Source organism: Hippopotamus amphibius, chromosome 4 (assembly GCF_030028045.1).
Source record: "Hippopotamus amphibius kiboko isolate mHipAmp2 chromosome 4, mHipAmp2.hap2, whole genome shotgun sequence".
In the NCBI taxonomy this organism is placed as follows: Eukaryota; Metazoa; Chordata; class Mammalia; order Artiodactyla; family Hippopotamidae; genus Hippopotamus; species Hippopotamus amphibius.
Window position 1 is genome coordinate 118,581,081 of NC_080189.1, and position 25,193 is coordinate 118,606,273.

A 25,193-nucleotide genomic window follows, 5' to 3' on the forward strand; every position below is an offset into this window, starting at 1 on the left:
GTGTCAGTCTGATAAGGAAGCCATACCTGAACCAGATTGATTAGGCTGGTTAAAATCATGTCACCTAATGGGTACATTTGACCATTGGTGTGTGGTAGGGAAACTGAGGTGCTTCCTGCAAAACCAGTGGCCTCCATATTGTTGAAGTGGTGATCGTGGTCCAGTCTTGGGGATAAATATGGATAGGAGTGAAACAGAGGATGCCAGGTGAGATGCTGGAGTTAGTTACTGATTTCAGTGATACTTAGTAAGGCTTCCTTTGTATCATGGAGTACAGGAAAAATGGAGGAGATTTCTGCATACGATTGGCTGCTGAACTAGATATCGACTGATAAGATTCCTCCACACCCTGAAACTCTAATAATCTATGAGAAGTAGGCTTATATTTTGGAACTTATTTTCGAGATTCCACTGTGCATGTAACAGGTGCAAAGATACATACTATTTGTTGTTCTCTGTGGTTAGATAGCTTCATAAATCAGCACCATCTGTTCTTCTAAAAGACTCTTCTCTTGCCTTGGGTTGTGTGGAGTCATGTTGTGTATGTTTCAAGACAGGAAACGTTTCATTTCGGTGGTAAATGGAAATTTCATGGACTGTGTTCTATGTTTGCCTTTCGATTTGGTCAGTATTAGCTTATGATGTTTGCCTTTCCATTTGATCAGTATTAGCTTATGATGAGAATATTAGGCATCCAGTTGAGGGCATGCAGCTCACATATAACATTCAAAATCACAGGTATTGAATAATTCTTCGTTTAATCCAAAATTATTTGGTGTTGAGCTCTGGGTTCTGTGGAGCAAGTTTATATTATAATGAACTGCACTGCCTTTAAAGGTATAACAGCCCTTCATTTCCCTCTATAATACAAGAATATATTTTTATTTTAAAAAGTCTTGTTTATTATCTAGTATTGTCTAGTCTTAAGAGTATTTGAATTCTTTTTTTATATAAATATTTTTACTTTAGTAGAATATAATGATCTTTACTTATTTATTTTTTTATAAATTTATTTTATTTATTGGCTGCATTAGGTCTTCATTGCTGCACATGGGCTTTCTGTAGTTGTGGAGAGCAGGGGCTACTCTTCGTTGTGGTGCGTGGGCTTCTCAGGGCGGTGGCTTCTTGTTGCACAGTACGGGCTCTAGGTGTGCGAGCTTTAGTAGTTGTGGTGCACGGGCTTAGTTGCTTCGCGGCATGTGGGACCTTCCCAGACCTGGGCTTGAACCCGTGTCCCTTGCATCCGCAGGTGGATTCTTAACCACTGCTCCACCAGGGAAGTCCCATAATGATCTTTAAATAAAATATTACACATTTCCTGATTTTATTTCTTTAGAAGTTTTAGATTTATCATTTTCAGTTGTGAAATCTCCCTCTCCCCAAATGTTTTCAATTGTTTTCCACATATGATGAGAAATTATTTTTTCCCTGGTGATTTGGCTGATTAATCAAGTAGTGGCAACCTTAACACAAGAGCCTTCTGGAATCCAATTTGTGATACTTAGGGGAATTGGAAGCAGATTCCCCTTGGAATTTATTTTCCACTAAATGTGATCCCCCCAAAAGTGGTTTAATTCATGCTGTCAACATTCAAATAAGTATTTTCTCTGAGATGCTATGGCTCACTAATAGTTAATATGTCTCTCATTAAGTTCAGGAAATTTTGGAATTCTAAAATTCTGAAAAGGTGAAAAAGATCATTTAGTTGAGCATTTGTGTAGCAATATAATTTAACCAGTTAAATTATTCTGCTGTAAAAAATAATAATGAAAACACTGGAGGAAGAATATTATCAATTTGTTTAACAAAGTATCATCAGAACTTTCATATCCTTTCTTGCTTCCTTAATATAAAAATCAAAGATAGGTAAGCAGGAAAGTTAAGTATGCAGGTATAATTTAAGTTTTTTAAAAATGTTTTAAAAACGATTAAATTATTTCTTAAAATTGTAGGCTTTTCCTTAAAATAGTAACTATTCAGAACATTTAGATCCTTGGAACTCAAGAGTTTGAATGTAGATATGCAGGTGATTGCTTTCTGGGTGAAGTTTTATTAAGTTCCATAAAGCAGACAGTGTGCTTTTGCTTTCCTTGTTTTGTACACAAACCAGTTACAAAGTTTGTCCTCTTATTTTATATGAGTGGTGGAGGCAGGATTCAAATTTAAATGTTCTAGTTACAAATCTTGTACTACATTGCAATGGCATCCACTTAAGTTTTTGGATATCATTTGAAAAAATCTGTGAATGTAGAGAAGATACTTCGTACTCATTAGAAAAAAATACAAGTAGATAATTTTTGAAATTAAGATAATTAGGGATTTAGCCAAATTTAGTTTTCTAGTTCACATGATTGTTTGTGATTTCAGAATATATCATCCATTGGTCCTGCAAGGACTTTTTCATTTGAAGGTGAGTCTTTATATTATTAGTATTATGGAAGAGAGTAAGATTATTAATTTTTATGAGAAGCAGAGAACAAATGAAGCTTTTATCACCATTTGTCAGATACGGGTTTCTATCCTGATCTAAAACTCACTCTTTTCACCCAAGCTTATCAAATATTCATTTTTCTCTCACCGGTTTTCTTTTCTTTGACTGCTTGACTCTTCCATCTTAAAAAAATTGCTGAGATCAATATTATACGGTAGGTAAAGGGTTAACAAAATCTTTTCCCCCTCTGCATGAGAATGTAAACTTTGGTTGTTGTTTTTTTGTTTGTTTTTTGGTTTTTTTTTGGCTTCCCTTTTCTGGAAACTTGATAGAGGTTTCCGTAAACTATCTTTGTATGGTTATTAAATTATTTTGATTGGCAAATTGCATCTGGACTTGAAAAAGTATAAGTATCTGACAAGCAGCTGTCCCTATGGCAGTGTCATGAGTCATACTGGCTTCTCTGAGGCAGGAGGCTCCCAAGCCAGGGCAACGCTTTGCATCCAGCCCATGTGAGGCTCTTGCCCCTGCACCTGTCATCTGTGGGAGCCACAGGAAGAGACCCTGGGCAGCTTCAAGGACTGCTTCTGCAAAGGACAGCAGCAAGATACTGCCTTGCTGGCAAGTTGGGTTTCCTGCCTTTTATCCTTTGCATTAAATCTGATGCCAGGTGGCATTTGGGGGGGTCTCGAGAGTCTGGATGTTTAGTTGGATCTAAAGAGCCTGTCTTGATGCGCATTTCAAGTACATAGTCAGAGGGACTTTCCTCGTGGTCGGTTAAGAGTCTGCCTTGCAATGCAGGGGACGCAGGTTTTATCCCTGGTCAGGGAACTGGATCCTGCATGCATGCCACAACTAAGAGTTCACATGCCACAACTAAGGAGCACACATGCCTCAACTAAGGAGCCTGAGCCAAAAGCTGCAACTAAGACCCAGCACAACCAAAATAAATTAAAATAATAATTAAAAACAAACAAAAAATGCCAAATATGTAGTCAACGTAAAATTAAATACATCATACTGGAAGGTGTTTCATGAAAAAACTAGCAGTCTCTGTGTTCTCCTTCTCTATGTTCCCCCAGCCCCTCTCCCCAGAGGCAGCAACTCCCAATTTATGCAGACGTTGGTTCTGGTATTTACTTCCATGTTTCTGCATAAAATATTTATGTTGCTCTTTCCTGGTTACCAGTTATTGACATCTGTTGACTTGCCATTATGGAAGAGGGGGGTCTTTGCTTTTATGCCACTTTCACTTTCCCCGTTCCCATCCTCTCAGTATTGTTACATGAAAAGTCCAAGTAAAATCAATAGCCAGTGTCACATTATATGGCGATGTAAGAACTGCTCACTGTATAACTAAGTAGGTACTCTGATTACATTTCCTTCCCTACACATTTTCCTTTGTTGTGCTTGGAGCTAATTGCTCTGACTTTTAAAAAATTTGTTTTGTTTTCTCTATACATATCTTTAGCCCTCCTCCCGCCCATTCTCTTATCAGGTCTGTCAAAATATTTCCCAAATGTTCAAAAATATCGGACTGTTATTATTATTTTTTTCTCATGGAGATTGACTTCCCAGACCACTCCATCCTGCTACTCTGATCTGAACTCGTTTCTGCTTCTCTGGGCTGTCTTTTCACCATATTCTGGGACTTTCCTTGGGTTCTGTCCATTGTTTTATTGAATTTTCTGGATTTTGCTGGAGCACATCCAAAAATAGCTTTATATGAAAGGGTCCATGGGAAGTAAAGACTTCGTGTTGTGAGTTTTTTTTTCTTTTTTTTTCAGTTTTCACACATGATTTTTTTGTTTGGTTGGGCATATTGTCCTGCATTGAAAAATAAATTTTTTCCTTGATATAGAAGGTGTGACTCTTTTATCTAGCAGAGTTTAATGTTGCTGTTCAAAAGACATTGTTATCATAGAGCATTTGTTAATCATATCCCCAGTTTTAGTTTGCTAGTGATCATACAGGTGCTACCACTTGACAGTGCTCAGATTAAACTCTGTTGTTGGGAGATAATTCTCCATGGTTCTCTTGCATTTTTATACATCTTGAGAACAAAGGCCTTTGTTCTGGACTCTTCTCTCAGTGATGTGAGTACAGCAGACAGCCTTGAAAGATAGGCATAGTGTCTCCTTCCAAAGCAGTGAGCAGACATGCTTACTGTCTCTGTAAAACGTTCAAGTTCCCTGGGCTCAGGTTTCTTCTGTGTGGGCCAGTGTCCCCTGGCCCTCGTCACATCACCTGTGAGAATTTTAGCTTAAGAATTAGTGCATGAAAGGATGATGCTGTGGTTAATGCTGCTGTTGTAATGAACTGTCCTTGTCTCTGACCCAGGAGTCTCTTGTCCTCTGTGACAGCCAGGAAGCTGTGGCAGGCTCACTTACCAACTTTCAAGTAGGGTGAAATCATCGACCCATCACGGTTCTTTGCATCTATTTTGTCTTCGAAAATTTCCTCAACCAACAGCCCGTGGTGTTTTCTTCTTCCTGCCATCTACTGGATTGTATACAACACTTAGTTGTTTATATTTTTTAAATATGTTTTGTCATTCTGAAGCCCCTTTATGATGAAAGTACTTTGTAAACAGCAAAGTGCAACAAATGTTGGGTTTTATGCAACTTTTTAAAATGCAGATGATACATTTTATAATTAATTGAGTAGGTAATATATTTCATATTAAATTTTACTGCAAGGCATAAAGTATGAATGGATGAATTTATACTCTTAAACTATCTCATAGCTGTGTAACATTACCCTAAAACATTTACTGAGGGATGTTTTATATGTCATGTATTGATTGTTTATTTCTCTTTTCAATAACCGCCAGCATGTTACTGTCAGTTACCATGTGTCAGGTACCATGTTATCCTTGTGACGTGTTTTATCTTACTTATTTCTCTTGGTACTATGAAGAAGATGTTTTTATTGTTCCTAGTTTACAAAAGAGGGGATAGAAATACAGAAGGGGTATATAACTTGCCTAAGCATATACAGTTTGCAGATGGCACACTTAGTGTTCACATTTACATTTGTTTAATTTTCAAATCTGAACTCTTAACTGCTACACTCTGCTGTAAAATGGAGAGACGGTAAAAGACAAAAAGTACATTGAATCACTTGAAAAGATTTTTTTTAACATTGTGTAGTTTAAATTAATGCTCTAGGTGTTCCATCTTGATTTGACATATACAATATATCAAATATTTACTTCATTTACTATGGTGATGATGGAATTTAGTGTATAACTTCTGCTAAAAGTAACTGTGTTCAGTTGCAGCCTTTAAAAGTACAAAACAACAAAATATAGCAACATAGGAGCTGATGTGTACACATCCAGACACTGTGGCTCCCACAGCAATTGCAGCTCAGCCTCAGGGCAGTGAATTTTGCAAAATAACTGAACACCATATGCAGCTACATGAAATAATATTCTACATGTTCTTGGGGGCCTGGTAATGGCCACCATAGGAACAGTGAATGTGTCAATTATCAGTTACTGTTTCATCACTGTAGTTTGGGGTATTTCATTTATGTGGCCATTTCATAGTGCCACGTAGATGTTTTTGCTGGTTATACATCATAGTGGTGTTTCAGCGGTGCTTAAATTATTAATGAATCCTGAAACGAAATGCCTTTAACCCATGAGACTATTTGTATGTTTTCCATCTGATTTATATACAATCACATTTCTCTCCTCCCTATCCCCACTTGCAGTGGAAAAGCATAATTTTGGAAGTTCTTGTTTACATTCTAAGTGTGGTTCTCAGGCAGGTTCAAGATGCTGGTTAACCTTCGAAATGTATTATGTGCTGGTGCTTAAAAGAGATAGATGAGTAAGAAGTATGTACTAGAGCCTCTCAAAACACAGGATCATCAATCTTCAAGTAGCTTGGCTTCATGCAGTGCCCCGCCACTGAGGACGCATGGAGTCTATCTACACTCATAGAAAAACTCGGTGCATTGAGCTTCTTATTTTGGTAGATTCTCAGAGGAAATGTAAATTGGGCATTACCAACTGCTCTGCCTTACCGCCAGTATTGCTTCAGTGAGTTGAAATATTGTTTGATGCTATATCCTGAACCTATAACCTTTGCTTATCATTTTGTTGATTGATGTCTCTGTTGATACATATCGATTTCTGTTAAATACATGGTTAAAAATATACAATTTTTCTCTAATGGTGGACTCTCATTAGATGGTTTAGTAAGTTCACATATATACTCACTGTTATCAAATTTATGCAGTATAAAGGATAAAACTAACAAATTATATGTGTATATAAACTATATACATAATCTTCCAAGATATAGATTAAATAAATTTTATTGAGTTGTATGTGAAAGAATATTACCCCAGAGATTCCTGGGGATGATTTTGTTTTCATTAGAAAAATATTTACAGAGTACCTGCTGGGTATCAGGCACGGTGGATCCAAGGTGAAGCCCACATGAGCCTCTCAGCCACTGTGTCTGGAGATTCTGAGTCTTTTCTGAATATTCTAATTTGCTTAATAAGACCATTGATGTCATCAGGCATGTTTATCCTTATTCACATGATCCTGCAAAGCCAAGTTAACTGTTAGTGAGCTGCTTAGTGAAAAGACAATGGCCAATATTCTAAAGTAAGGCATATTCTTGGGTGACATTTCATTGACTTTTATGAACTGTCACATGTATTCCACATGCACCTTTGGAAGCACCAGCATACTTGCTCAATTTCTAAAAAGTGGTGGAATATAATTTTTACAAAATACTGCCTTTCTAAAAGGAAGAATACAGTGATGGGGTTTGGTTATGTTAGTCTTTGTGCCTTTTCCTGTGCCTGGTCCTTTGTAACAGAAGTAAACAGAAGTGGTTCTTCATGGCTAAGATCTTAAATGCCTTTACCTCTAAATGATCAGAAGATTGGTTTAGGGTAACTTTAAGTGACATTTCACAGGATGAAGTATCTAAGTCTAGGATTGTACTTATTACTTCATGTTCATTTTGACAAGATGTGTTAATAGGAACTAGGGAACTGACAGTAGGACTGAAGATTTTGCTGTTGTTAAGGTTTATAATGATCTCAACTGTTTGGGTTAGTAAAAATGCGAAACATGCATCCCCAGTGTAACGTGCTATTTATTAGTGTATTATGACATCCTAGTAATACGTAATTACTTCCTAAAACGTACACCAAAAAGTGAAATAAAAATGATAAGAAGGTTAACATTAGTATAAGTTATAACATTTTCTTTTCTTATTGCAATGGCATCTTGCTCACCCCCTGAGATGTGCTAACTCGGGAGACTTATTGCTATAAAATGCAACTTTTCACGTGTACAAACCCATCTTTTCACTAAAGGTCATCCTCACTAGAGGAGAGACATAGTTAACTTGATCATAATGCCTACTAGACTCCACAGTTTTATCCAGTTTCCTTTCATTCACTGTATAAGAATAAACCTGACCCACAGTGTGCTTCTCTTTGTATTGTGCCCTCTCTAGGATGAGGATGGTACGGAGGAAGACAGCAGCCGTGTTGAGCCTGTGGGGCACGCCGACACTGGTGTGGAGAACATACCTAACTTTTCTTTGGAGTAAGTTACTGACGGTTTCAACTAAGTTTGTAATATCTATGTAGCTTCACTGACAGCAGCAAGTATTCTGAAAGCATATGGCATGTGGAATGTTTGTGCTTAGTTAAAATATGCCTTGCATTGGTTTGTTTTCCAAAGAGCATCTTTCATCTACTGAGTTAATGATCTAATGTAAGAACTAGGGCATGGAAATTCACATGTACCTGCTCTAAGTGTCATGCCTTGGCAAATACTATTAAATTATAATATAAAATAGTATTTGATTGAAAACATTTGTCATGTTCACAGCACTGTAACTGTTTTCAGATGGCTTTTATATGTCAGTATTTTGGTCATTTGTTTGTTCTTCAACATTGCTAAATTAAAAACGAGATTGTAGACATACGTTACTGAAAAATTAGTTGGATCAGGTAAGCATTAGTCATTCTAGTATATATATATTTTTGATTTGAAGAAATAGATTCTCTCAAGACATTTGATGAAAAATTACAAGTTAGGGACCTTGAACATGATTTTAAGTATAAAAGGTCAAAGAAAAAATTCCATATATTATCACAACTTTACAATTATCTTACACAATGGCAGGTTTGAATGGAAGATGTTCTCAAGACGTCTTCTAAGGTACCATAGAGCAGGGAGGGCAGTCACTCTAAACTTCTTTTTTGATTTTGGGTAAAAGTTGGGGGTCTAAATATTAATAATTAAACTCTTAATTTTGTCTTTTCTTGGTCTTCCAAGGAAGGGCCATAAGACCTTTCGCAGTGAGATTAAACAGGCTCCGAATCTGATTATGTTTGGCCCTTTAACGACCAGCACTCTCTAAGTATTTACACTTAAGAAGCACTTGCACTGTCATAATTCTTTTGAGAAAGAATATAAAATAAAATAAATGTATTAAAGTTACAGTATTAGTTGGCAAACCATCTTAGTTGACAAACCAGTCATTAAATAGGTGCTCACAATGGTATTAACAGTATCTACGATAGGATTTTAGGAAATTCTATGAAAATATTAAAAAAAAATCCATTTAAATAGTATTACTTTAGTAAATATGTTGGCAATATGACAAAATTTCAGTTTTGTCCTAATTTGTGTTTGTGATTAAATCTATACACATAAAAGTACAGTTGCAGCACTGGCATTTTTCCATCGCCTGAAATCTATACTGTGATCTTGGTCAAGTCTAATCACTTATGGTTGTCCAGGTTGCTTAAACTAGATATGTAATTGAAATAGTATTTCCAAATATTGATCATTAGATCAGTACTGCTTAGATTTCTGTGCAGTCCTCACACCCACAGAAATACTTACAAAGAAAGTGAAATCTCATTGGAATGGTTTAGAAAATTTACATTCTCTAGATTACACCAATTTGTATTAAACTCGGACTTATGATATTAATATTAAAGTGCTGTAATAGAAGTAACTTCATGTTGCTTCATATAATTATCTTAAAGACTTTAGGGTTCAATTACAAGCACCCTTAGGACAGTCATTTGATTTTTTGCGGGTATCCACTGGGGCTGCATTGCCTGCACTTGCAGTGAGCTTACAGCAGGTAGGACAGTGACATTCCAAAGAGCTCTGAGTTCGGAAGTAAGGGTGGCTGTATCCCATCTGGACTGCCATCTCCCAGGGCAAAGCTTTGACCTGATTGGATTATTGGAGGAGGGACCAATGATGTGACACGTGTAGGAGCACTTTGTAAATTATAAAGTGCTGTGCAGCTGGAACATCTTTATCCCATTAATCTTCGTAGTCCTTGAATAGCAATTCGGATGGGAAACTTTCAGTGGAAGTCTAGAGGTGTGATCACAAAATGTGAACCTGGACTACACAGAAGAGTGTGGTCCGAGAGCAGCGGTGCTGTGTCATTTTTAGTGTAGTTATTTCTGATGATTGCTCCCCCACCCATGCCATCAGACTAGTGTGCAGGTATGTCGTGTTGAATGTGCCCTCATCACCATGCTTCTGTTCCAGAATGTGTATGTATATGCGTGTGTGCCCGGTGGGATTTTTCGTTTTGTCCTCCCTCGCTGTTTATTGTGCGTCTGTGTCGTTGCGCTTTTGTGTTTGGTTTGGTTTTGGTTTTGGTTTGTGACGGTCCATGTTCATGCTCCCTCATTCATCATATTGTCTCACAGTGATATGGTAAAGCTCGTACAAGTCCCCAACGATGGAGGGCCTCTGGGAATCCATGTAGTGCCTTTCAGTGCTCGAGGCGGCAGGTAACGTATCTTGCAGGTTTTTAATTGAATCATAATGTGGAGTGTTTTCTCTTCATGTATGCTTAGATAGAGAGTGGTGTTGACTTAGCATATGCTTAATAGAAGCCTTTTCATGTGGGGGGCCACAGCGCCTTCAGTCACGTGTATGCATCGTAATCACAGCAAGCGCTTAGGCGGATGAGGAAATCGGGCATTTACATTATCCTAATAATTTTATTGGGCATCACGTCCGTGCAAATTGATGATAGCCGTTAGAGCCAGAACCCCAGCCGAATGTGCAAAGGAAAGGGAGAGCTTAAAGCAGTTTTCTGGAAAAAATGTATCCAATAAAAATGATCTGGATAACATAGAAAAGGATTCATTTAAAATTTGTTTTTATGTTTATTTAGTTCTTTAATTTTATACGATTTTGATGATTATGTTTGAAACTTTTTTAAGTTAGACAACTGTAGTCTTATTTCCTGCCATGTGACTTATGTCTCCTTCTCTTCAGTCTGCCCACCCAAATGTCAAAATTTTGTACAGGTTGTGAGTATGACTGTTACTTTCTAGAACATATATCCTTAAAAACATCACACATTATATGAGTTTCTTTTATCCTGCTGCTTTCTTTTTGTGAAAGAATTATTGTATGTTTGTTCTTATATATATTCACATACTTTAAGCTGATTTTGCAACTAATCAAACGTTTGATGAGCCTCCATCATCCACAAATGAGATGCTGCCTCCTTCCCCCCGGGGGTGGGGGTTTAACCGTTGAAGTTTAATTCCGTCCTCTCCTATTTATCCATCTAATGACTACCCAGTGAAGCATATTTATGAACTACTTGGCTTCTTAGTTTGAACTTCTTTCTTTTATTGTTATCATTTTATCTACTTATTTTTTAACTTCCTTTACACTGGGAGAAGAAGAGGGAAGCTAGAAAGTTGCTTTAGGCCAGTGACTGAGAACGTAGCCCATAGTTTCAACTCCTGCCAAGGAATTACAAGCATCTAGTATGTTGTAAGTGATGGGTAGAATATCAGTTACAAGCATGTGATGGGATTATCTATTTAATTAAAAGAAAAAGTATTTGAACAATTGTACTACCCTCCTGGTATATGTTCCTGACAGTACCGAGACCAGATTTCATATTTTTGGTAAAGCATATGCTTTATGGAAGGTCTGGAAGTCGAAACTTTTTGATTCACCTAGAACTCTGCTGGAGTACAAGGCTTGAATGTGAGCGTTATCTAACAAGATGTGAAATTCACCTTGAACTAGAGGGTGGGGGAGGGGTGTCATAGTCACAGAGTACGATTGCTTTCACTTTTTTCCTTCTTTTGTTCTTGTGCTTTTTTTAAAACTCTGGAGAAGCATTGAAACTTCTTCAAAGAACTTTCAGTTAAATAAGCTTAGTTGTTTTCAAAATGGCCCTTGCTTTTACCTCCTTTAAAAATTTTAATGTTAAATGATCTCAGAAGTTAAATCCTTTTTCCATTTATTTCATGCGTAGAAAAATAAGATAAGAGTAAAAATGCATGGGTGATAGCTTCCCAATATTAGTGTGCCTTTAACTGTTCGTGGAATATAACTCATCACAAGTGAGATTTAATTGTGTATGTAGCAGCTTTGAACCAGTATTTCAATTACAAACGTTATTTTCTGTTATTTATTATACCTTTCCTACCTCAGTGTGAAAGGGTATTAGGATAAAATAAACAGGTAAAAAGCCTAAAGCGAAAAAAGAATATGATAGAAAAATAAACCTACTGCCGATTAATTCAGTGCAAGGCATTTCACAAAATCCACCAGTTACTGGTTACCATGGTGTTTTGATATACAGAACACATTCAAGTAGACAAGGATCCCGTTATAGGACTAGAAGTTGTTTTATTGCTGAGTCATTTTTAATCCCTGTTGATGTGGCAACTTAATGAAGAAAATCCTATACAGCTTTCCTATGCAAGGGACAAAGAGATTAAGAAAATAAGATTCTTTATAAACCCTTTTGAGGCAGCTCCAGTGTTCATACTGGGAAACAGAACAGAATTCTTTCCCCAACACCTGTGATGCATCTTTGAGCTTCCTCACCGCCTTGACAGTCATGGTTTTCAGAGTGAGGCTGACAAAGGAGAGAACAGCAGGAGGGCTTCTCAAGAATCCTAGATGCCAATCTTCAGGAGCCAGAGACACACGTATCTCCCTTGTTCTCAGAAATGCTGACACTCGAATTCTTCCCAGTCAGTCAGAAACCTTCCCAAGCGTTTACCATGTGGCTGTTCCTCTGTTAGGTGCTGGGAAACAAGGAAGAACAGGACACAGTCTCTCTCCAGGAGTTTGCAGTCAAGAGGGAGTGATAGCCAAGAACTCACACAATTATAATTACGTGCTAAATGCCGACATCTTTGTATCATAGGTGCTCTGTGAGCTGATAGAGGAGGGCTTGTCTGAATTAGGTAACTTGTTGTAGAAGATGATTTTAATTATGATGACAGCTTCTAAGGAGAGCTACATCAGCTCCATGGTGGCTGCAAGGGCATATTAAGCAATGCAGTAAAGCAGAAGGGAAGAAATTAAGCAGAACTCGGGAAGAAGTTGCACATATTATCCAGTGGGAATACAGGAATCCACATGCATGGGATAGAAGTCGAAATTTCCAAGAATAACTTTCTTTGTACAAAATTCCAAATCATACTTGGGCTCTCTCCGTTTTGGAGATGTAACTAATTGAAGGACGCTTACTGAATACTTATTTTCCTAAAAGTGACACATGCATGTCAGTAGTGCTTTCTGATTTCAATTTCCAAGTCAAAAAGTCTCAAGGAACAGTGCGGAATGGGAATTACACACCTAAAGAGAACAAACTCAATGCCGAACATCTGGAATATCAAAAATAATTCAGGAAAATAGGAAGAATGTGAAGTCAATGTTTAGAGAAACTTTCAAAGCTACTTAGGTATGAGGTATTATTAGGGCCTAAGGTATAATGAAGTTTTTTGAATAAAGATCCTGCTGGGCCCACTTAAAAAGGCTCTTTTCTAGAGCAGGTTCAATGTTGTTTCCCAGCTGGGGGCAGTTGGCTTGTGGCCCTTCCCCCAGCCACTGCTTTGGATGCTGGAAACAGAGACAAATAGATGCATGGGAGAGACTGTGCTGTCTCCCCCTCTCTCCACCCTGCCCATCTACTTTTCTTTTCTTTTCTTTTCTTTTTTTTTGATGTGGACCATTTTTAAAGTCTTTACTGAATTTGTTACAAGGTGGCTTCTTTTTTTTTTTTAATGGTTTTTTTTGTTTGTTTGTTTGTTTGTTTGGATTTTGGTTTTGGTTTTGGTTTTTGTCTGAGAGGCCTGTGGGATGTTAGCTCCCCGACCAGGGGTCAAACGTGCACCCCCCGCATGGGAAGGTGACGTCTTAAGCACTGGACCGCCAGGGAAGTCCTTGTGCTGTCTCCCCTGATGCTCTCTTTTTCTCTAGTCATCATCTTGTATTTTATTCAAAAATATAGAGTTAACCGATCCCCACCCAGGGCTCTTTATTCACAGTTTTGTTACCTTGAAATCGATTTTCACTTCACACATATAATTTCATTTCCTCCTGATTTAAATGTCAAACATAACCTTCTTATTTAAATCACAAGTGCTACTACTTTCAGGAGGGCTATGCCAAGTAATTGTCATTTCCTTTGGCAGAAAAACCATGTTTCATGTTATATTTTTTTAATGTTTCTAGGACCTAGCCCAACGGTATTGCTCAGTGAAGCTTACTGTGACTATCCCATTAGCTCTGCATTGCTGTATTAGAAACAAAACAATAAGGAGGTATCCTGGCTTGATGTTAATGAGTTTTCCTGAGCCTTTCTAATTACTTACGAATATGATTATGTTGTCATGTTAGGTATTTAGAAAGCAAGATATAAAAGCATATTCTGAAATGGGGCTGGGCTTATGAAATAAGATTTTCTATTTAGTTTTTTGTTTTCTTTTTTAAAATTTATTTATTTATTGGCTGCCTTGGGTCTGTGTTGCTGCACACGGGCTTTCTCTAGTTTCGGTGAGCAGGGGCTACTCTTCATTGTGGCGCACGGGCTTGCAGTGGCTTCTCTTGTTGCGGAGCACGGGCTCAATAGTTGTGGCTCATGGGCTCTAGAGCACAGGCTCAATAATTGTGGCACACAGGATTAGTTGCTCCGCGGCATGTGGGATCCTTCTGGAGCAGGGATCGAACCCACGTCCCCTGCATTGGGAGGCGGATTTTTAACCAGTGCACCACCAGGGAAGTCCCTGTATTTAGTTTTAAGGTCTAATTGAGAACTATGGATATAAAGAGATCTGTACTATTTGACAAAAGAACTCTGTGCACGTGTGCCATAGGATTTAGAGGAAGTAGGGCTATTGGCTATTGGATGCTATGAAGCAGTGGAACTTGATGTCTTCCTTAAAGGAAATAATAGGATTTATGCTAGTGATGATCTGGAAAGATATTCTTCCCAGGAAGAGAATGTATGAATGGAAGATACTCCATACAAATGTGTATGATTTGCTGAGAAATAATGAGTCAATGATTTGAAACTGTATTAGAAGATAGCGCTGGAGAGATGGTTAGAAAGCACTTTATGAATGGCCTGTGAGACCTCATTCAGTAAACAACAGAGAAATTATTGAAGGTTTTTGAGAAATATCATGGTATTATTTTTTAAATAACTATTATTCTTCTACTTGGACTCCCAGTCTAACATATAGTGGATATTCTTAATCTTTTCCCCTCTGGAAACATGTATGGCCAAAGCATATTATTCTTAATAAAATGCAACCTGCTTCTCCATGCCTTTTCTGTAATGGGCGTTTCCCATTTATATACATTCTTTATTCTTAGCTCTGGGGCCCTTGGGATTTTCTTTCACTGTGCTTTTTCTTATGCAGATAGTAATTGTATGTTTATTTATTAAGCAAGTTTTTGTTTGTTTGTTTGTTTAAGGATCTGGTGTCTCCTAGGCACCATTCTTGATCCTAGGCACACTCTCTGTAAAGGGTCAGATAGATAATATTTTGGACACTGTGGGCCACCGAGTTTCTATTGCAAGTGTTCAATTCTGTCATTGTAGCATGAAAGCAGCCATAGACAATATATCACCCAACAAGTGTGACTGTGTTCCAGAAAAGCTGCATTTGCAAAAACAAGTGGCAGGTCGAATTTTGGCTCATGGGTCGTAATTTGCCAGCCCTGCTCTAGAGAACCAAACAAATAAAAAATGCCTGCCATCATGGAGTTTACATTCTATTATTTCTCATATTTAAAATTCCTTCTCCTCTGTTTCCTATTCATATTGCTTTGGGGGCAAGAGTCCAAAACTTCATTTCCACTTGCTTGGTTGATAAGAAAGCCTTTTATTGTAACCATATATTACTTCCCGTCAATACACACACTAATTCTAACACATTCCCAGGAGGAAGGGAAATAGAAAAAAATCAGCCTCGTTTAACAACCTGCAGTTGATAATAGGCACTCACAGATTTCTTCTTCCCAGTGTCTGATTGTCATTCATGAGACTTGAGGAAAAATCTAGGAAATTAGGAAAATAGTCCTTGGTAAGAAGGAGTGTATGTGTGGGTGGGTCTGTGTGTTTCAGGCTTTCTGCTTCTGCCTCATGCTGCTAACTGCCTTATTAATTGCTTCTTAACTTTCTTTTACAGATGTGTCATCATTTGATTTGTCTGATTAATTTTGATTTGTAACCCAAATGATTTTTTTCAACCATTTATCTTCAGTTTGATAGAGTATCAGGTGAAGAGTTAACACCAAACCTTTTCTAGGGCCATATTAAAGTTTCTTTTCATGACTTCTTTTCTGGACTTATTTTTTTACTTGCATTACTATCCATAAATTCTGCCACCTAAAGCTAAAAAAAGTTACATCCCTAAAAGAATATTTTAAATGTTTAGGTTTTGGAGTTGAAATAAAAGTGATCCTATTGGAAAATATATATTCCTGTGATCAGATTAATATAGAAAAGGAGTGAAATATAAATGTTTGTTTTCTGCATCGTAGATGCACATATTGAATAATTTTTTTCTGTCAAATAAAAACTGGAGTGTTTATAAAGTTTTTAACTATTCTGTATACAAGAGTAGCTAGCAAACTTCTTTGGAAAGCCTTAAGAAAGAACATACTCCTCTACTTAATTATTCAGTGAAAATCTGTGAACCTGGGTCCTCTGATTAATATTTACAGGGGTTATAAATAATGTTAGTTATAACTCTTAGCTCATCTAACCTTTATTATATTATCTTTTGCTCTATAACACATCAAAAACAGAAAGTTCATCTTCTTTCTAGAATTTCCAGTTAGCTGTGCTGTCTTCCCTCTCTGTGGCAGTCAGTGACCGCTTAGACCACACGCTGAGTCTTCATGTTGTTGGTAGAGGGGTTGTTAGGGATTGTCCAGGTTTTGAGGCCAGAGGTGCCTGGGACAGAATCTGGCTCTGTCTTTTTAGTAAGTGTGGTGTGGGCAGGTTAGCTTCACTTACCCTCAGTCTTCACATCTAAGGGCTGGGACACTCCTCCGGCATTGTGAGGTTAAAACAAGAAAATACAGGTACTTACAAAATACATGTAAAGTACCTTTAGTGAGCAGCTAATAAGAATAATGTTTCACCTTCCATTTATCTTCCTGTGACGTGCCCTTGAAATTCCCTGCAAATGCTGGGTGTTCTGGGTGTGCTGGCTCTCTAGGCAAGTGCCGATGAGTCTATATAGTAGTGGAAAGCAATCTCTTCTATCGTGAATGTGAGATGAGAAATTACTCTTAGATCATAAATTTGAGAATCCCAGTACACACTTATTTGGTTAGTTGGGTGTATTTGTTAATGAAGAATTACAGCCAATTGGAATTTCATGGAAGCAGCTCAGGTGTTAGAAGAGCTTTATTCTAGGCTTGTGTATTTCAGCTCACTGTAGAGTTTTAAAGTTGAATATTCACTTTTAAAGAATAGATATGCTCTTGCACTTTGAGTACTTGATTTTAATTATTTTTCAAAAAGCATGATTTAACTTTATTAACTGAATCTGTAGCCTTTCGTCTGGAAGTTGTCAGCTGTGCATGCTCAGCTGCAGACTTGTTCTAATAAAGAGACATCCTAAATGCATTTGTTTTCGAGAGGAAAGTTGTATTTTACGTTTAGCTAAATCTTGCTTCTTTAAATGTAGTAGTATGGTGCCTATCATTTCTGCCCTAATCTAAAGGAATTCCCTACTTTTACTTGAGCAGTTTTGGGTCTACTTTATCTCCTTCACTAAAGATTAAAAAAAAAAATCAAGATTTTAGGTTAACTTGGCATCCTGGCTGTGGTTCTGAGGGATCGAATGTAGGTCATTCGATCAGTACTCAGCGAGGGGAGAGGGTCTGGCTGATGGGAGCCATTCTGCTCATACCTTCTCTGCCTTCGCTGTAGTTGTGGTGTTTATACTGTGTCTGCTTTTATTAAGATGAATTATGATCATTTCCATACAGCTGGGTGGCAGTTGTGGGAGTTTACATTATCAAAGCAAAACTCAGACTTGCTCAGCCAATTTAGATGTCAATAAAACATTTGTTACTTATTTTCAGTTTTATCATTGGCTGTAATTTATACTTAGAATTGAAAATGTTAACATGTGTGACTGAGTTTGTTTTAATTAAGTGTATAATTAGGCTAATGAACCTTGTAAAAATGTAGTGGTGCAATCCTTAATATAATCTAAGCAGTTAAATTTCTCATTACGCATCCAAAATCATGTGCAGAGATGCCGCCTTTCGAGGGCTTGCTCTCTGGGGCTATATCCTTCTTCTTTGCCCTTTTTGGGGGGTTAAGAAACATTGTACAAAAGCCCTGACGGAAGACTTCAAAGAAACGTGTGCATTTACGTATTTTTTTATTTTAGGAAAATTATTCAGAAGTGGGATTTGTACGTAGTGGACATAGTATTTTTTTCCTCCTAAATTTTTGGAAAGGTAGAGAGACCAGGGAAGAGGAGTAGATTTGGAGATGTTTCTGATTTACCAGAAGATATCCACTTGCCCAGAAAGATTCTTGCGAAGTCGGGTTCACGTTCAATTCATGCAGGAGGTGAAGAGGTGCTGTCTCATGTACCCTGAGCCCTGTAGCTGTGGCTCCCAGAGCTGCCCTCCCTGCTGCATTAATAATACACCTGCTTTTCCCCCTGTGCTTGCCAGCACAGCCAAGCTGGTGCTTCTGCCCCGAGACTGTTCCCCCAATCAGAGCTCCCCCAGCTCCTCGCCTCCCACTCCTCTCTCCTCTCTTTTTTGCAACGTGGTTTCTTCTTCTGATGGAACATGGTTGCCTCTAATAAGGGATTCTGGTACTAAGCGCCTAGAAGAAAAACCATTCTCTGCTCTGGCACAGCGACATGCCAGAATGCTCTGACCTTCACAACCTTCAATTATTTTCTCTAATAAGAGTGTTATGGGAACCACAACACCATCGGTACTCACTTCTTTATTCCTTTAGAAGGCATTCTAGCTGGTCGAATTTGCAAAGTCGATCCCTAAAATTTGTTTCCAGTTGTACGATGCCAGCCGCCTTTCCCCGGGCGGTGGGGGGCATGGAGACGTAACTGCTGGCACCTCACACACACGGGTTTCAGGAAGATGAAGCCGCTGTTATTGCTTCCCGTTGATTTCCCTTCAGAGGGTCCTCTTCATTCTCAGTCTGGCCATTATGTTATCAGTTCAATTTTCCTGTGAAGTTTTTTTTGATAGTTATTCCCATTCCTTTTTAATCATTTTCACCTAGTGAAGCAAATGAGATAATTTTGCAGATTGTACCACTTCCCTTTTAAATTAATCCATTCTTTTGGAGAGAGTGATTCTAATAGTCTGGTCAAGTACTTAGAAATCAGCAGGCTACTAACTTCTCCTTAATTCAGCCTGTTCCGTTGATGCCCTGATCACTTGCTGCATCACCCAGGGTGAAATTCTTCCCTTTCTGCTCCTCTACCTAAGCGCACCCCCCCCCCCCCCGCCCCAGCTCTCTAGTCTCTAGTGCTAGATAAGAGGATTCTGAGATTTATGTGACTGCTTTAATAATGTTGGATTCTAAAACCTCATTTAATAAACGTCTGCAATATTTCATGTAAATGCGATAGCATATTTGTTTATGATTTGTAACATTTTTACTGTGTTAGAATTGCTCATGCATTTGGCCATATATGAGGGCTTGTGTAGAAAGACAGGCCATTCAGTGAACGAAGCATGTCAGGCCTTTTTGCTGTGGATTATTTATTCTAGAATGATTCCCATGGGGGGAGAAAAGTAGATTTAAGAAAAGAAAAATGATTATCTAGATGAATATAAATCCATAGACCTATTCATCTGAAAAATATTAATGCCACTTGTAGAATTAAATTACAGATTTCCAAGTTATATTATTTAAACTGTCATAGTTACGGAAAGGTTCTAGTGGAGATAAATTTATAAATTTGAACAAATGACTGGTACTAGTTACCTGCTAAGTAATTTCCATTAAACATAGTCTCTCTCTTTCTGTTTCTCTAAAAATATTCTGTGGACTATTTTAGAATACACAAAATATTTCAGAATACATAAAAACAAAATAATTTTTGGTTACTTTATTCATATTAATGTTGTAACTGTATTGAGAAATTGCTCACAACTCACCGATTAAAAACTAATTAATTAACTGGAGTGACTCTTGGTAGGGCATATATTTACTCAGGGGTTGAACACATGAGCTTGAAAGAAGTGCTGTTGGTCTGCAGAGGCAGCTTTTAGCAACAGGCGTGGTACCAAGTGGTGGCTCTGTTAGGACTGCCCGTGGGTGGCTGAGTCATCTTTTCCTTCCGCTGTGCTCTCACGTGGCTGCTTGGATAGCAAAATGGCCCAGTGTCTTTTTCTGGTTCCACTATAACTGTGATTTAATTTTATTTCTCTAATTATTTTGTCCCATTCAACAGAGTCATAGGTATATCTTAATGATGTGATGCCTTTGATAGAACACTTTGTTCAGTTGCCCATAGACACACGCAAACAGTGGGGAAGCTTAGGGAGATAGATAGGTTGTGGGCTTGGTGACATTTTAGCAGTCACTTCATGATTGATGAAGCACATTTAAGAGACCGCCTCCTGCCAGTAGGGACTCAGACAGTCAAGTTGCCCGTGCCGCTGTGTCAGTGCACTTTCTCTTACCTTTGAGCTCAGAGAATATTTATATTTATTTAGTTCCAATATACGGTGGCAAGTAACTAAAAATGACCTACATCGTATTTTTTTCATTAGTCACCAGGCTTCTTAGACTCTTAGACTAGTAGGTGCTAATCCCCAAATAGTAACATGACAAAAGGCAATTTAAATGTTATCTCCTCTTACTCTTGCAAGTAGGTATACTTAATCGTAGTAAACACCACGCCTCTTTACTATATTTAATAATAAAAATTCGAATGAAGTTAAACAGTGACTCAGTAAATGTTTATGAAAGAAACAAGGTTAAACTGCAAAATAACAAGCCGAAAAAGGACCTTTCCTTCAATTCAGTTCATTTCAGCTCAGTCTGGTATTTGGTATAAATGACACCATCATGAGAAAAAGGATCTGAATCTGAATATTATTTCACTTATTCTGTTCTGCAAAAAGTTTCTTAGAAATAGGAGACTTGTTTGCCTCAGCTACACTCAAGCACCCATTCATTCAGTTGTCACCTGTCAAGACCTTACTACCAGCTGAGTGCTGGAGCCTGTACTGCTGAGAACCGCCTTCCAGGAGGTGACAGTGCAACAGTAGAGATGAGGTGTGTGTACAAGTAACAGGAACAGGGGAGCGAGATCAACAATGACAATTACTGCAAAAGTTTAAAAGAAGAAGGACGCTGTCTGTTGGAGTGTCTTTCTACTGGAAAGCATATACAGGGTACTGCAAATTGTGCTCTATTGGAAAGTACAGAGAGGCGATTGGAAGTGATGGTGTCTTCAACTTTAACTGATGCAGGATTCTAAATGCTAGTATCTGTATGGGCATTTTTTGTTTCAGTATTGGGATTATGAAAGAAAAGGCAAGTTTGGGACAAGCCAAAAATAAGTTCATAAAAATTTTAGCGTGGTCCTGATTACAGAATATGTGCTGTCCGTGAGTCAGAGCATCAGAATGAGGTGAAGATTCCCATTTCTTACCAAGCTGTGATCATAAATAGTGTTCGCTATTTGTATATAGAATGTCCATCCTGTCAGTCAAGGAGTTAGTGCTCTAGACCGAGTACCTTTGTAATAAATTTGTTTTCCCCTCCATCTTGGTCTCTAACAGTTCATTCAGACTTTTCTTTCAACTTAAAGTTTGAGTACACATGGAAGGGTGGGGTGACCGTCATTATTGGAATGTCTCACTGGCTTTCTGTTTTCTTCCGATGGGAATAATGGCAACAAACTACTTACTTTTGGGAGACCTAACAAGTTTTGAAATTCAGAACATGGGGCATTCCCAAATTCAGATGCCAGGAATGGAAATTCTTCTGCTTTTGAAATCTTCCCAATTTTCCTTCTCAAAGGTACCATGCACCCGGGTTAACCGCTCCTGGTTACCTTTCCTTTCGTGGAGAGATGGGGTGCCATCAGCACTGGACCAGCTGGCCTAAAACAGAAAACGGCCACAGCTGCTCACAAATCTCTGCTCACCCGCACTGCCCGCTGCCGCAGCCACGGAGCTGTCAGGCCAGCTCTGCTGGGTGCACTTTTCAGCCTAGAGAGACGTGTGCAGTTTGTTTCACAAGCATAACACTGACATGCCAGAAACAATTGCTCAGATTTATTGAAAGGATCCCTTTCTCCACATCATTTATACGGTCGTGATTTCTGTGTTGCTGTTATTTTTAAATGTCTGAATAGCGATTCAGTGCACCCCTTTAGCGGGCAGTCTTTGTATATAATATAATATAATATATTATAATATAATATAATATAATATAATAATATATAATAATATAACATATAATCCTGGCATTAAAGCAGTAGGGCATTGTGCATGGTGGAAATATTACGTGTGTAATGATTTGCATTCTTAATGTTCCAGAACCCTGGGGTTATTAGTAAAACGATTGGAGAAAGGTGGTAAAGCTGAACAAGAAAACCTTTTTCATGAGAATGATTGCATTGTCAGGATTAATGATGGCGACCTTCGAAATAGAAGATTTGAACAGTAAGTGTGCGCTGCCTCATTGCTGCCCTTTCCCGCGTCAGGAGTGACAGAATGTGGGCGCTCGGAGCACCTCAGACCACGCGTCTGTGGTCTCTGCCTTCTGCGGCAGTGGAGCCGTTTCTGTCATTATCTAGCTTTTAAAAATTTCATCAAACTCCAGGTAATCATTCCCATTAGACTATTTTTCCAAATGCCCTCTGACCGACGCAGCACTTCCTAAAATATTATGGGCCCAATTCAGGCTTTATAGTTTGGCCACTTCCTCGCCTTTTGGAAAAATCACCAGGTTGCTGGTTTTTATTATACTTTTAACTCACACTTCCAACTTTGTGGCACATTGTGCGACAAGTTGGCAGACGGAGCTCCTTGGACCCACAGTGTCCACTTGGATTTTCCTTATTTTGACTCAAGCCTTTACTTGCTTAAAAAGATAAAAAGTATCCAGTTCCTATAAAACAAGGCAGGAATGAGCAGAAATCATAAAGACCTGGTTTAAGACCTGACTAGGGATCCAGGTGAGATGGCGTAGCTTCTTGGGCTGATCTCGGAATAGCACTGCGACCAACAGCTCTTAACATTTTGAGTCATTGAAACTGCATTGGCCCTCCTGAGATTTTTGCATGCACAAACGTGGATTAATTTTTCTGATAAATAATGGATAGTTGCTTTCCATAGTTTTCTAAGTATATTTATAAATATATTTCTTTAAAAACTCGACTGGTCTCCTTATAAGGAAACACTTTATGATTTTTAAAAGTTGCATTGGATAATGTAAAACGAAGGTTATATTTAATATCTCAATATTGAGATGATAATACCTCTTGTGCTTAAAACTACAGTAGGATTGAGTGATTTACAGTGGAGGGCCCGGCATTTTGCCTGTAGTTGTAGATAACTTTGTCATTTTTAGTTAGAGAATGAGAAATTTGTGTTTGGAGACACAGCCCTGCTGCTATCAGAGCTTGCAAACTCGATTGATAAATAGGTTATGAGAATTTTCTTTTCAGTTTCAACAAAGTCTGTCCGTCCTCGTTACTTCATGAATGCACTTAATTAAGCTCATAATGCCTTCGAGTCTGCCAGTCTTCATTTGCTAACGTCCCATTCTTTCTCAAACCCAGAGCACAACATATGTTTCGCCAGGCCATGCGGACATCCATCATTTGGTTCCATGTGGTTCCCGCAGCAAATAAAGAGCAGTACGAACAACTGTCCCAAAGCGAGAGGAACAATTACTATTCGAGCCGCTTCAGCCCCGACAGCCAGCACGTGGACCACAGGAGTGTGCCCAGTGCGGGGCCGCAGGCTCTGCCCAGGGCGCCCCGGCCGAACCCCCCGCCCGAGCACGCGGACCCTCACCCCCGACTCCTACCTCAGAGCGCACAGCCGGCGGGAAAGCCCCCTGCCGCTCCAGCCCCAGCCACACACCACGTGTTCAGTCCCAGCAGTGGTTACAACACCAAAAAAGTAGGCAAGAAGCTTAACATCCAGCTTAAGAAAGGTATGCCCTGTCTTCTGAATTTATTTCACTCAATATATTTTCAAAAGTTACCAACTAACCCAAAGCACCCTAAGTCTTATCTCATTATTAAGAACTAATACATCTTTTTTAAAAATGTGTTTAAAGGTGTATTTTTTTTTATGCTTTTTAGATTCACTTTGCTGTATAAAAATTAACATGTAGGAGATCAGAGGACAGGCTTTAAACATTACGTTTCTATGAAAAAAGGTAGCAGCCTTTTTTTTGCTGTAAAATTTTTGACAACCAAGGAAATTAGGATGTTACCATCAAACCCAGAGCAATTGGGAGGCTCTGACTATTTTGAGCTCCCCACTTGATGTCCACATACAGTCCCCCTAGAGGACGTTAGAAGTACTTCCCCCATTTCAGCCCATCCTTTGGTGATGGGAAGGGATTGACTCCTTTGAAGCTATTGGTGGTTCCCGGTGAAATGCTGAGAAGCAGGGCCACTAGCCCCTTGTCTCCTGCTCTTCCAGAAAATCGCATTGCTTCCCTTTCTTAAGGTGACGCGGGCAATTGGAATGGGCTATGCTAAAAGTTTATTACCTACGCCTTACATCAGTGTGTTTATTTAAGGAGCCCCCGCCCGTAGGTGGCCCATCCTTGTGTACAGGATGCTCGCGTTTCCGTGCTGGCCTCCCCGATGGCTCAGAGCAGGCTCCCAGGCTTGACTTTCTGATGCCGAATCACCGTCCCCTCCAGGCACTGAGATACGCTTTTGCTGTTCATCACCCCTTTTAGCTGAGCATTTTTATATATTTTTAAATCATGACCTTCAAAATGGTGTCATTATAAAGAATAGTTCTCCTTTTATGAGCTCAACCAACTCCTACAATTAGTTGTAAATGAACCCAAGAGAGGCTGAGTGATTTCCTCAGGTCACGTGGCCATTGGCAGCAGATTCTAACTGGAACCTTTTCCATATCCTTACATTGAGACTGTTCTTCTTTCCATTTGGGGTAGGGTTTACAGTGCTGTAAACTCTGAGATTCCTATTTCCTTTCTAAATCATACTCTTTCAATGAACTTTATTTGAACCACAAATTCCTTGTGTCTGGTTACTGGCTTTTTAAGCTCCAAATACTTGGTTGACCCGATCAGGAACTGACAGCCTCACTCCACTTTAGAAACCCCTTACAAATACAGAATCACATCGGCTTAAACCCCTTTTAGCCCTGTTAATGTGTAAATAAGAGGAATATCAGATTCTCTTTCTTCCTTTTTCTCCACTCAAATAAAAGGACCTGGTT

At 38.6% G+C, this 25,193-nt stretch overlaps 1 protein-coding gene across 23 annotated transcripts in view; it reads left to right on the forward strand.

The window, feature by feature from the left end:
* Window positions 1-25,193, forward strand: part of PARD3 (par-3 family cell polarity regulator) — a 608,396-nt gene that overhangs the window by 317,900 nt on the left and 265,303 nt on the right. For all 23 annotated transcript variants that reach the window (XM_057730270.1, XM_057730268.1, XM_057730263.1 and 20 more), the window contains 4 exons: window positions 7,924-8,015; window positions 10,160-10,243; window positions 22,296-22,421; window positions 23,543-23,922. In XM_057730270.1, coding sequence (XP_057586253.1) covers window positions 7,924-8,015; window positions 10,160-10,243; window positions 22,296-22,421; window positions 23,543-23,922 — 682 coding nt within the window. The remainder of the gene's footprint in view (window positions 1-7,923; window positions 8,016-10,159; window positions 10,244-22,295; window positions 22,422-23,542; window positions 23,923-25,193) is intronic.